Source organism: Canis lupus, chromosome 12 (genome assembly GCF_048164855.1).
Source record: "Canis lupus baileyi chromosome 12, mCanLup2.hap1, whole genome shotgun sequence".
Lineage (NCBI taxonomy): Eukaryota > Metazoa > Chordata > Mammalia > Carnivora > Canidae > Canis > Canis lupus.
The window spans coordinates 16416528-16430264 of record NC_132849.1 but is presented as its reverse complement, the minus strand read 5'-3'; the positions used below and the strand labels follow the sequence as shown (position 1 = coordinate 16430264).

At 40.4% G+C, this 13737-nt stretch overlaps 1 protein-coding gene and 1 pseudogene across 10 annotated transcripts in view; one reads left to right on the top strand and one right to left on the bottom strand.

Moving 5' to 3' along the window:
• M1AP (meiosis 1 associated protein) overlaps positions 1–13737 on the top strand; it is a 78856-nt gene that overhangs the window by 59122 nt on the left and 5997 nt on the right. For 9 of the 10 annotated variants that reach the window (XR_012004270.1, XR_012004268.1, XR_012004269.1 and 6 more), the window contains exon 7: positions 361–502. Coding sequence is in view for 6 of the 10 variants with exons in the window: in XM_072769937.1 (XP_072626038.1) it covers positions 361–502 (142 nt within the window). In the remaining 4 variants the exon portion in view is untranslated. Of the gene's footprint in view, positions 1–360; positions 527–13737 lie in introns of those variants that run through there. The other variant, XM_072769938.1, reaches the window with a different exon arrangement.
• On the bottom strand, positions 2705–9475 carry LOC140601248 (S-phase kinase-associated protein 1 pseudogene; annotated as a pseudogene).

The following is a 13737-nucleotide window of genomic DNA, read 5'->3' as shown; positions in this document are numbered from 1 at the left end:
CCACAGGATAGCCAGGACTGGGATGCAGATGGTTAGCATACTGTCATGTTACATGGTTATTGTAGCAGGGGTATTCTGGAAGTGTCCTCAGAGAAGTCACTTAAAATGGAGTGAGCTCAGGAGAAGAAACATCCATCAGAGTCTAGATGGCTCTTCATGGTGATGCTTCATTCATTAACAGATTTTGAGAATCTGCTATGTGCCAGATACCTTGCTAGGTGCTGGCCATGCTAAGGTGAATAATTCAGTCTCTAACCCGAAGGATTTCACAGTAAACTGACATAAACTGAATTTAAGCTGATCTGGTGTCAGGGTTCTAGATATCACTGAGGAGATTTTTGCTGCATTGTCTCTTGCCAGGGCTCTAAATTCCAGTGGGATCTGCGAGTCATTGACATATGGACTGCCCTTCATCCTTAGACCCACAAGCTGTTGGCAGCTGGACTGGGATGAGCTGGAGACAAATCAGCAGCATTTCCATGCTTTGTGTCACAGCCTGCTGGTGAGTATCCATGTCCCCAGGTGAGGAAGAAAAGTGTTAAGGCCTTAACCACAGAAAAGTAGCTAGCTTCATCCTGCTCTGATCCCAAACCTGTCCCAATTCTCAAGAGGACAGAAAAAACTAGAAATATTCTGAAATGTGGATTAAATATGACTTGCCTTTGTTGGTTTCATGCCATAGAGAATACTTCCTGAACTCAGTTATATGACACTAAACTTGAAAATCCCTAATTTTGTACATTTAAACAGAAATAGGGTATTTTCCATAAGTGGCTATATATTAACACTTCTCTTTCTAACACTGGGCTGGGCATTATGGTTTACTTAAATGAAGGACACCTAGACTGTTCCAGACATCTTGCTAAACTGTAGTCAATGGTAACATGATAGATGTTATCCATGACCTCAAGAGACTTATACTATTATTAAAAGAGACAGAATTTTATATATATGTAATATATCATTTATAATTTTATATATATAGATATAAATTACATAATTATGAAATATAATTATATATATATCAATACTTATTGTGGGAAGTTTATGAAGAAGAGGCTGTTGCCAGAAAGCCTCTCTGTGAAAGTGACATTTAGAATGAGACCTGCCAGTTTATGGGAGTGGGAATTAGCCAGGTGAAGGGTGACAGAAAGATCATGCCTAGAAAAGGCATGTGCAAATACCCCAAACAAATCAGGAAAGAGCTGAGAGAAGAATCAAGAACAGAAAGGCCACTGTGACTAAAACAAAGAAAGCAAGGGAGGAGAGCCTAAAGGTGAGCTGGAGAAGTGAGCAGGGGTAAATCATGCGAAACTTTGTAGGCCAAATTAAGGACCTTAGACTTTAAGTACAAGAAATCATGAGAGAAGATTTGAATTTTTAGAAGATTACTTACACCAAACATTGGAAATAACTGGCAGAAGCAAGAATGAGAACAATAAAATGAGGTGGGAGGGTTATTGCTATAGTCTGAGCAAGAGATGTTGATGACTTGGACTAGAATGTTGGAAGTCAAGAAAAGTACACCAATTAAAGAAATATTTTAGGAGTGCCCAGGTGGCTCAGTCAGTTAAGCATCAGATTCTTGGTTTCAGCTCAGATTGTGGTCTCAGGGTCATGAATGGAGCCCCGAGTCGGGCTCCCCGCTCAGCAGGCAGTCTACTTGAGACTCTTTCCCTCTCTCTTCCTTCCTTCTCTGCTCCTTCCTCTGTTTGTATTCTCATTCTCTCTCTCTCTCTCTCTCTCTCTCTGTTCCTCTCTCTCAAATAAACAAATAAATAATATTTAATTTAAAAAAGACATACTTTTTTTTAAAGATTTTATTTATTTATTCATGAGAGACACAGAGAGAAAGGCAGAGACATAGGCAGAGAGAAAAGCAGGCTCCATGCAGAAGCCCAACGTGGGACTCGATCCCAGGTCTCCAGGATCAGGCCCTGGGCCCAAGGTAGGCGCTAAGCTGCTGAGCCACCCAGGGATCCCCCCAAAAAAGACATACTTTAAAGAGAGAGTCAGACTTGGTGAAGGATTGGATGTAGGGAGTGAGGAAGATGAAGGTATCAACTGCTTGGTTTCTGTTTCGAGTAACTTAAGTGGATGCCCATTTCCTAAAGTGGAAAAAAATAAAAGAACTTAGAAACACTTAGAAAAGAGCAGGAAACACTTACAAAGCAAGATAAAACAACTGCAAATATAATCGAGGACAAGTCTGTGAGTGGAAATAGGAGAACAGTTTAACCTAGTAGCATATGGGTGATCAGACCAGCACAGCAATACATCTCTTTCACTATCAGAAGGCTTCTTTTTTCCTGTTTCAAAACCCACTCCCTTTTAGGCCCACCCACAGAGTTCCTGTTTCCTATCTGAAGAACACCCATCCCCTGTCTTTGCAGAGCAGAGACAACAGATACATCCCACAGCTCAGTTGACTGTTTACTCCACCTCATTCTTCAGGATCGCAGAAATGCTACATCACTCGGGAGGAATTTCCCTTGAGTGGCCTCCCTACATTCTTATAGTACGTGATACTTTAAACAGACATTTGCATCTTAATATGCTGCTAAAAGGAGTGTAAATTTTCTGGAAAGTGAAAGCTATTTCAAAACTTTATTTTGCTGGAAGTGTATGTAGCACAGGAACATAAGCAGCAAAGGGAACAAAAAAATATATATCAGCATGCTTATCTCGGTGTTATTTACAATAGTCAAAAATTCAAATAACCTAAATGTCCTAAATAGAGAAATGGCTAAATCAAATAAAGGAAAGGTTATGGGAACGATAATTCAGCCAAACAATGAAGTATTATGCAGCCATTAAAAATAAAAATGGGAAAGAGTATTCTATTCCCTTCTAGCTTACATATATAAATCAGACTCTTCCTCTGATTTGGTGTTTGAGCATCTAATATTTATTTAATTGTTTAACAAATATTTATTAAAATAGTGAAAGGGAATAAAGGGGGAAGGAGAGAAAATGGGAAATATCAGAGAGGGAGACAGAACATGAGAGACTCCTAACTCTGGGAAACAAATAAGGGGCGGTGAAAAGGGAGGTGGGGGGTGGGGGTGACTGGGTGATGGGCACTGATGGGATGAGCACTGGGTGTTATGCTATATGTTGGCAAATTGAACTCCAATAAAAAATAATAATAATAAAATATATTTATTGAGCACTACATGCCAGGTACCATTCTAAGGGCCAAAGAGGATCTTCTGTATCACTCCTCTATCATGGAAACGTACAAGTATGTGGTTGACCCATCACTAATAGATGCCCATGTTTTGGAGCACCTACTAAGTGCTACTCATTTAAGCAAGGGCTTTGCATACTTTACCTCATTTAATCCTTACAATAATTCTGTGAGATATGGACTGTTGTCACCATTTTTATACATGTAAAAGACTGAAGTCTAAAAAGATCATGTGACTTAGCAAAAGTCACACGACTACCAAAGTGGCCAAGACAGAATATGAACCTAGTTTACTGACTACAAAGCCTATGCTTTTAACTTCCTTGCTAAATTCCGTACTCTGGATTTAGCCAGATAAACATAGCCTGCACCCCTAGGGCTGTTTCTCCCCTTACTTAACACCCCAGCCTTCTGTACATGAATTCACTTAAAGTGAGGGGGTACTTGTAATAGCCTTTCAACCATCTTGTGTTACTGTTGTTCTACATCTCCGAGCAGCAAAAATCCTGAAAGGCAGTGTATTATAGAGGGGAGAATTCCCCACAATCCTCTTCTGATGCATTCAACAAATCTTTTTCCAATGCTCGCTATGTGACAAGAACCTTATTAAAGCTTGAACCTTTCTGATCCTATATTTACAAGTTTTCAACATTCTCTAACCCCTTGGTTTTCTAGTCTTTCTTGAATCTTTTTCATATGTTCTTTTAAAATCTGATGTCCTCAGCTCCCTGTGTATCTCTCATCTTCTGTTTCTTGCTGTGATGTTCCCCGACCCCACAGCTAACTTCTCATTCTGACTTCTGTCTTTCTGTTAATAGCAGCACCGCCACTCTCTGCTCGGTCAGGCTTGAAACCTCAGTGACCTCCAACCTTCTCGCCCTTCACACCCCCTTCATCACTAAGTCATATCAGTTTTCTCCTCATGAGTTGTAACTGTCCTTTCCTTCCTGTTCCTACTGTTTATTGTCCCCAAGACTTCTTCAGTACACTCCTAGCTGGTCTCCCTACCTCCAGTCTCTCCCTCTTCTAACTTACGCTGTTTGTTAGGCCAGATTAATCTTCATGAGGCACTCCCCTGACTGCCACATGTTTTTCGGTCATGCTAGTACCCAGCGACATAAGCTTTGCCTATGCTGTCCCCATAGCATCTGCTGCATGTTTTCTCCTCTCTCTTCTTACCCTCACTGTCCTCCTTCAGAGTCTGTTTCCCTCTTCCCTGTAGTGTTGTAGTCATCCCTTGTCTCCATGCCTTTAGTGCTGCCCTTCCCAGTCCATCTGATACTGCCACCAGATTTATCTTCTGGAAACACAGCACTGATCCTGCCACTCTTCAGCTTAAAGATGGCTTGTGGCTTGCTATTGATTATACTCTAAAGTCCATATTCCTTAGCCAAGTATTCAAACTCCAGTCTACCTCCCCTCATCACCTTTCATGCACCATCGAGTCCAACCAAATTAATATACAAACTTTAAGTTGCCACACCTTTGAGCCCTTGTTCTTATTGCCCCTTCTCCTCTCTCTGTATGTTCAAACCCTGCCCTGTCCTGAAAGACTCAGCTCAAATGGTGCTTCTGCAATGAGGTCTTTCTGGATCCCTTTATTTATCATAAGACCTTTGTGTGCTCTATTTTCTTTTTTAGGGAAAAGCATATTTCTTCTACCTTTTTAAATATATGGTCTTATGACTTGGATTAAAGTCTATAAGTCAAGTCTGACCACCCAGACTCCAGGATAACACAATTGCCTTTTCCTGGCATTTCTACCACTTTCCCATTTTACCAACTAATTTCTCAGCCTTAGTCAAATTTAGGTTCAGTGTAGAAATTCTCCCTTTGTTACCTCTCTTTCTGGGGAGTTAAAGCAAGGCAGCTTTCTATTGTGGTAAAATGTAGTTTGGTGGGTTTTTGTTTTGTTTTGTTATTAGAGATTTCATTTACTTGAGAGAGAATATGAACAGAGGGGAGAGGTAGAAGCAGGCTCCCTACTCAGCTCAGTCCTAGACCCTGGGATCATGATCTGAGCCAAAGGCAGATGCTTAACTGACTCAGCCACCCAGGCATCCCAAAATGTAGTTTGTATTGTCCATGAAGCATGGGCTTTGGAATCAGATGGCCCTAGGTTCCTGACAGCTTCATTATTTGCCAACTGTGTGAATTCATGTGAAATATTTAACCTCTCTATGCAATAGTATATTCATTTACTTGAAACCATAACAAACCTAGTAGCCCCATTTAGCTAATCTCTGCATAAGTGGTATACAAAGAAGCACTATCCAGAGGCCAAAAAGTGATTTTTAAAATTTATTTGTACTTTCAAAGAATACCAAAGAGGAAATAGTTCATTACCCACAACGACATTTCTCAAATATTCTTCCCCTACTCTTCAATTATATCTAACCAGAAGCTATTCCAAGAGCCTTTCACACATACGCACACTTTAAAAAAACTAAAACTCTGCCTACATCACCACCCCCTGTTCCTCTACCTTCTCCCTCCCTCTCTCAGCTAATACATATTCTGTAGATTGGCAGCCCCTACTCTGCCTCCCCCTGAGGTCCTGTCTCTCTCTCTCTTCCTATTTAAAATATCCAGGAATAGGGGCACTTGGGTGGATCAGTGGTTGAACACCTACCTTTGGCTCAGATTGTGATCCCGGGGTCCTGGGATCAAGTCCCACATTGGGCTCCTCACAGGGAGCCTACTTCTCTCTCTACCTGTGTCTCTGCCTCTCTCTGTGTCTCTCATGAATAAGTAAAATATTTTAATTAATTAATTAATTGATTAAATATCTAGGAATAGGGGCGCCTGGTGGCTCAGTCAGTAAAGTGTCTGCCTTCAGCTTGGGTCATGATCCTGGGGTCCTGGGATCCAGCCCTGAGTCAGGCTCCTCCCTGCTCAGCAAGAAATATACTTCTCCCTCTCCTTCTCCCTCTGAGTTCTTTCTCTCTTCCCACCCCCCACCCTGACACAATAAATAAATAAAATCTTTAAAATAAAATATCCAGGAATAGAATTCACAAGACTTGTCCTTTTGTGAGTAGAAATAGAGTGGGGGAGAATGAAAAAAGGGGAGAATGAGCATGACAGACACACATTAGTAACTCTTGTCCCTGTCACATGTTAAATAGACAACAAGATATAACTCATATAGTTTTTAAGATGATTAAATAATCTTGCATGTTTAAACACCCAGCATATGTCTGGCCTATGATTTGCATGTAGGTTAGTAGTTCTCTGATTTACATTTGTTTCTTTTTTTTAATAGACTCTAATTCTCTGAAGATATTCTCCATTTTTTCACCTATTTCCTTGAACATACTAATCATAGCTATTTTAAAGTTCTTGTATGCTGCTTCTAATACCTGCATCACCTGTGGCTTTGTTTTAGCTCTTTTTTTCTTCTGATTTTCAGATATGTGATCCTATCTTTTGGTGCACCTGGTACTATTCTAATGAGAGATGCTCAGTGTGTCTAAATAAATTGCAGAGGCTCCAGTTGGTATTTCTCTAGAGAGGGTCCATTCTGACCTGCACTGGGCAGACAGACTAGTGACAAATCATCCTATCTACTCAGGGGCTATATTAAGTCCAGGCTGGACTATAGTCCTGCTAAGGCTCAATCTACCCCTGGTTTGCTCCTGGCCTTCCAGGATTTTCCACTGAAACCTGGTATATTATGTGCATCCCCTTCCCTTGGACAAGCCCAATTCTAATCATTCTATCCCAAGTCTGTTAAAATACTCTGCTTCTAAAGGCTTTTTCCTTGGGTGTTTTTGCCTCCTGCTCTATGCAGCCCCAGTATTTGGTAAATGTGCTAGTGAAAAATTTGTTTGAGCACCCACCCCACCCCTGCCTGGTCTCCACCAAAAGATCTGCTGGTTTCTTAGTTCCCTTGCAAGTGCTTCAGCATGTGAAAATCCTAGATTGTCACCTCTGACCAGCTCTCCCTCCAACTCAGAATAAACATGTGCCCTCAGGGTAAAAGCAGTTGCAGTAATTTCCCCATCTGCCTTGATTCTCCCCTCTCCAGAAACAGCTACCACTCATTTTCATTGTCTCAGCACCTCCTCCCTGCCTTCAGACAAATGATTTCTGTGTAGTCCAGCTTTTCTAGTTGTTCTAGGCAGGAGAACAAGACTGCCTCTGGCCATTCCATCCCAGAAGGAGATGTTTATTGAATGTTCATTCATCCCTCACTTCACATGTCTTATTCAGCTAGACAGCCTGTATTACACTTTCTGGTTTACTCTTAGCCAGTTGACTGGCTCTACCAAATTCTCATATTTAGATTCCTGGGTTTCCTTATAACTATAAGCACAGCTCAGTTCATACAATGCTGTCTCTTCCTCTGCCTCTTCTTTTAGAGTAGTTTTTTTTTAACTTGTTTTATTTACAATGACAACTTTTAAAAGATCATTAAACTAAAGTTAACCAGACAGTAAACTAGGCAGAAATCACTTTCCAAAGAGAGGGAAAGCCCAAAATGCCACCTTCTACAGAGAACCCACAGTTCAGTTTATTGAGAGCAAAGAAAAAAGAAACTGATCATACTAGAAGAAACTCAGCCATAACTTTGGAATCTATACTCAAACTACACATGCAAGGAATACAATATTCTACTAAAACAACTGATTTGCTGCTGCATTTGTCTACTCTTTGTCTAATATTAACAATTATAAACAGAGCAGTGCAACTAGTATTTGGAACAATCCTTACAGTGTTACAGTGTCGGGCATAACATCTCACTTCTCTTCACACCACTGGTTCTCTTTGCAAACCTCAGCTTCCTCTTCTTCAGTAAAGTCATTTTTGATATTGAAGGTCTTATGGATCTCCTCAGGAGTTTTTCCCTTGATCATATTGGCAACAGTCTTGCATGTAACATCAAGCAAACCTTTGATGTCTAAGTAGTTCACAGCCAAAATAAGTTCAAAAAGTGTTCCTTGGTCAACTTTCAGGAATTCTTGGTCCCAAACAGGGATATCATCTGTACACTTTTCTTTGTTCTCATCATCCTCAGGAGGGGCATCATCCTTATGGTGGGTGCACCACTGAATGACCTTTCTTAATATTGCTGCATTAACATTTGGTAGAGGAACCGGGTCATCATCTCCTTCATAATCCATTCCCAAATCTTCCAACATGGTTTTGATAGTCACAGACTGTTTGGCAATTTCAACATCAACTTCAAATATCTCTCCATCAGAACTCTGCAACATAATTGAAGGCATGGTGCTCACTCTCAAGCAGACTGCGGGCAGGAGGCTGACAAGAGCAGAGCAGCCTCGCCGACCAGAAGAGAAAGGTGGAGAACAAGGCCACTACCTAGAGTAATTCTTTTGAACAAAGTCCATACTGCCATAAATAAATTCTAGTCATTAGTGCCAGGCCACCAGGTCTAATCAATTATAAATGTTGTGTAACTTTTCTAATTACACTCCATGCACACTCTAAACTTTAGTCAACTGCAACCTTAAGTATTGTTCCATCCCCCAATTTTCTTTTTTTTTCATCCCCCAATTTTCTTAAGAGTTGACTCACCATCCTCCTCATAGATTATTTTGTTCCATTTGAGTATTTTATTTCTTTTTCCTCAGAAGAATATCACTTCATCAGATAAGCAAGGTTCTTCATAAACCCATTCCCCAGCCCTTCCTGAAAGATATGTGCCATCCATTCATTCCCATAAATTTCACTCTTAGATCAATTCAGACCACAAGAGAGCAATCTGTCTGTATTTTCTGGAACTTTTATAGATCTATCTCTAAGAATTATAAATTATTTTTAATTTCACAAAATTTAATAAACATCTAGCAATTATTCAATATACTTTAACTTAAAAAAATTAAGACTTCATGGTGCCTATTGTGTGCAGAAGCAGTTCTAAACACTTCACAAATATTAATTTATATAATGTCCATAACTATCCTTTGAGGTAGGACTCACTGTATCTATTTTACAAATGAAGATATTGAGGCCCAGAGAGGTTAAGTAGTTTTCCAAGATCACATAGCTAGTAAATGGTAGAGCCAGGTTGGAATCCAGAAAAGCTAACTCCAAGACCCAAACTCTTAACTACTCTATAGCCATATGAAATTCATTATCATATTGATTGAAGGAGTCCTCTGAAATACATTCACTACTCAATAAGGATCCATAAGATAGTTTCTCAAACACTTTTATCAGGAAAAGCATGCTAGGCTCCCTCCTAGCAAAAGTGGGTGGTTTGCATTTCTCTGAGCTTACCTAATCTTGGCTCTGTTATTGCCCTACCCTTATTTTTCCTTTACCCGATCCCTTGGGTATTTTATCTTTTTTGTATTGTTGCATTTTTCTAAACTGGCATAACTGCTTTGTGGTATGTGGTAGGGAATAACTATATTTATAAATAAATAAAATTATTTTTCTAAGTATTTATGAATCTATCCATCACCAGGAAAACATAATTTCAATTACCAAATCCTACTGTGTAGTCCCAGTTATGTAGCTAATGACTCACTTTCCACATCCTCATTTCTCTTACAAAGTCATGTCTGTATGAACTAGAAAAAGAAACGGGAATACCACCTAGGTCTTTCAATTTCCTACTTAAAATGTCAGAGTCTCTGGAGATGCATTCCAGAGCTTTACAGGCCATGTCTGCCCTAATTGGCCACAGAAGTGACAGAATTCAAGCCAAAATATGTCCAGCAGGAGTCTAACTACACAGGCAATGATCTGGTTGGGCTGGAAATGGGTGGAGAAATGGAAAGTCCTTGGTTACATTAGGCGAAGAGTCAAGAACAAGAATCCAAGCTGAGAGTGGGGTGATAGCAGGTCAGGAGCCATTAAAAAAAAAAAAATCAGAATGAAGTTAGAGTGTTGAGCCTGCAAGGGAAACAGACAGATGCTGGAACAGACAGCAGGCCTAGCATGGGATCAGTGGGCTTCTTGGGACCCAGCTTTGTCTGTTTCTCTTGCTTAATCCTTTACCATGCCCCTTCCATCCTTCACACCAGCCACATTAATAAATTGCTAATTGTCCCCCAAATATGCCAAACTGTTCCACACCTCCATATTTTTTTTCATGCTGCTCCCTTCCTTTTGCCTCTATCTACCTAACAAATATCTACCCATTTTTTCCAGATTCTGCTTAAATACCTTCACTAGGAAGCTATTCTATTCCTGCCCCCACCACAGCCTGCTCCCACTCATCTTTTTTGCCCCTTACCCACCCATGTATCTGATTCTCACATCTATCTTTACTTTCACAGCAGTGATTAAGGGTATGAAGCTGTACCTTACCATTCTAATGTGAGAAATGTCATATTATTTTTTTTTCTAACTCAAATTCAGAAAATAGTAATCCCCAGGAACTAGGATGTTGACACACCCAGTATCTTTATGAGTGCCTCTCCCTGGCTCACACCCAGAATCCTAGGGCCCTAATAGTCCAGAAAATGTGGGAAATGGCCCTCTGGTCTTCAGTATACCTCCAGTACAATGTTGAATAGAAGTGGAAAGAGCAGACATCTTTGTCTTGTTCCTGACCTCAGGGGCAAAGCATCCAGTGTCTTATCACTACTTATGGAGCCTTTGTGAGGTTAAGTTCCACTCTGTTTCTAATTTGTTCATGGAAGGGTTTTGGATTTTATCAGATGCTTTTTCTGTATCCATTGAGATGATTATGTACTTTTTATCCTTTATTCTAGAAACAGGTGTATTACATTGGATTACTAAACCAACCTTGCATTCCTGGGATAAATCCCATGTGGTTGTGATATGTACAATTGGTCCTTGAACAATGTAGGGTGTTAGGGGTACCACCTTCCCATTGCAATAAAAAATCCACATATGACTTTTGACTTCCCGAAAACTTTAATTGCTGAATTTGGTCCTAGGACATAATATTGATGACAGACCAAAGAAGTACTGGTTTGGTGAGATTCAAGCTTTTACCTGCTATAATAAATTCCCATCTGCCCTTCTGGCAAAGCCTACACTAGTGCCATTAAACTTGTCCTTTCTAATTCTGTCTCCGCATTAGCTATATCCTTTTCCTTTCCTTTGCTACCTGTAAAGGATCCCTTTGGCTGCAACTAAGAGAAAACAAATCCAATTCTAACTTGAGTAATTAAAAGTTATTTTTCTGGGAATCCCTGGGTGGCTCAGCGGTTTAGCCCCTGCCTTCAGCCCAGGGCATGATCCTGGAGCCGCAGGATCAAGTCCCACATCGGGCTCCCTGCATGGAGCCTGCTTCTCCTTCTGCCTGTGTCTCTGCTTCTCTCTCTCTCTGTCTCTCTCTCTCTCATGAATAAATAAATAACATCTTTTTTTTAAAAAAGTTTATTTTTCTGATATAACAAGAAGTGTGGGGACAGGGACACCTAGGTGACTCAGTGGTTGAGTCTGCCTTCGGCTCAGGGTATGATCCTGGGGTAACGGGATCTAGTCCCACATCAGGCTCCCTGCATGGAGCCTGCTTCTCCCTCTGCCTGTGTCTCTGCTTCTCTCTCTCTCTCTCTCTCTCTCTCTCATGAATAAATAAAATCTTTTTTTTTAAAGAGTATGGGATCAGACAGTTCTGAGACTGATACAGTTCATCAGTGATACCATCAAAGACCGTGGATTTTTGCATTTTTCCACTGCAGCATCCATGGCAATGGGCTTCATCCTTATGCCTGTTCCTCATGTGGCTATTGTGCCTTAAGACTAAGTCTTGTCCTAGGGAGAAAGGAGTAAAGAGACAAAAAGCCTGCCAGCATATTACAAAACTTTTCCAGAAGTCTCACACAGCAACTTCTGCTTATGTCTCATTATTTAAATCTAGGTCACGTGTCACCCTAGACCAATCACTGAAAGACTGAAAATGTGTAGAGAGAAGGGAAAAGGGAGAGGGGTAAGAGAGTTGTGGGCAGTCACCCAATAGCAGTTACCACACCTACTTTCACAGCCTTAGAAATTAGAAGTTAGGGCAGAGATGAGGGAGAATGAGTTTGGAGTATGGCATGCCGTTCAGCTCTTGCCCCTGTCCGTATCTGTTCTAAACAGAATGAGTCCCCACCTCCTAAAATCTAAGCTCCCTAGCACCTTTATGGCAAACACAACAAACACAGACACATTTTCACCTGCTTTCTAATAAATTCAGCATCTAACTCATTCTCCTTTCTTTAGAATTAGCAAAGGGGCACCTGGCTGGCTCAGTCAGTAAAGTATGTGACTCTTCATCTCAGGGTTGTGAGTTTAAGCCCCATGCTAGATGTAGAGATTATATAAAAATTATATATAAATTATTTTTAAAATTCTTTTAAAAATAGAATTAGCAAAAGTATTATATTTTGTCATCTGCCATCCTTAAGCATTGTTCAATTTGAGGACCACAATAGCTTCTGGGACATCCCTGTCTTTTCTCAGCCTTGCATACCTGCCCTGGCAGTTAACCATTTCCATCACATGTACAACTGCCTATACCTACAAGTCAACCCATGACCTGGGTAATATGTCCAAGCTTGGGTCCTGGACACCAGGTCTCTAGTGCCATTAACCACTGTCTAGGAAGAGGTTAGAATTTCAGAGTCCAAAATAAGGGCCCTAAAGCTCAACTTCCCTATCTCTCGCTTTTCCCAAATGCTCCTGGGAATTACAGATAAATTAATATTTTTATCAAACTCTAATAAGTGCATTTGCCTGTCTTCCTTCCAGAGCCTTCTGCTAACCTCTCTGTAAATCAGCCCAGCGTTCTAAAGCATTACGTAAAATACTCTCAACTCCATCTCTTGTCAGTCCTCTGATAGTCCACACATCAGGAGTTACTTTTGAGGGGGCTCATTCAATCCTGCATACTATTTCTCTAATAGAATCTTAGCTATTGGCTCAAAATCTAAAGGCTCAAATTCTAGGGATCATAATTTTTCTTTGTGCAACATTCAGAGTTTCTTAGTAGCCCCACAATGTAGCAATCATAAACTTATTCCATAACACTGAGGTGTAAGAAATATGTTGCTTTAAAAAAAAGTCTATGAAATATCCATTGCCGTAGTTTTAACCCTCCAGTTACTTGCCACAGTGGCAAGATATTCTTTTCCCTGTGGAGTTGTAGAAGGGTAACCAACCACCCCCATTTGCCCAGGATTGGAGGGGTAGGACTTTCAGTGCTAAAAATGTGCAAACCAGAACAGTTGGTCATCCTAAATATTGAACTGACATTAATTTGCATACATTCCCTTTACTATATTATAAGCTCTCACAGGGCAAGGAACATGTCTAATGAATTTCTATATTCTCATGCCTAGTGCTTGGGACCTAACAGGCACTCAGAACATTCTTAATAAACTAATTTGCAAACAATACATAAACTAGCATAAAAAATAGAAGAGAAAATGATTGTAGTAATCCAAGCCTGATCCCATCAGAAGTTACTTGAGCCAGTTGAAATGGAATGCCTTACCACTGGCTCCTTATCCCTTCCAGGCTTAAAGAGGCTATGTCTTCAGAGGAGGGGCACCCACACACAAACACACAACATGATTTCTACATCATCTGTTTACAATTTAATGGATTTGAGAAGG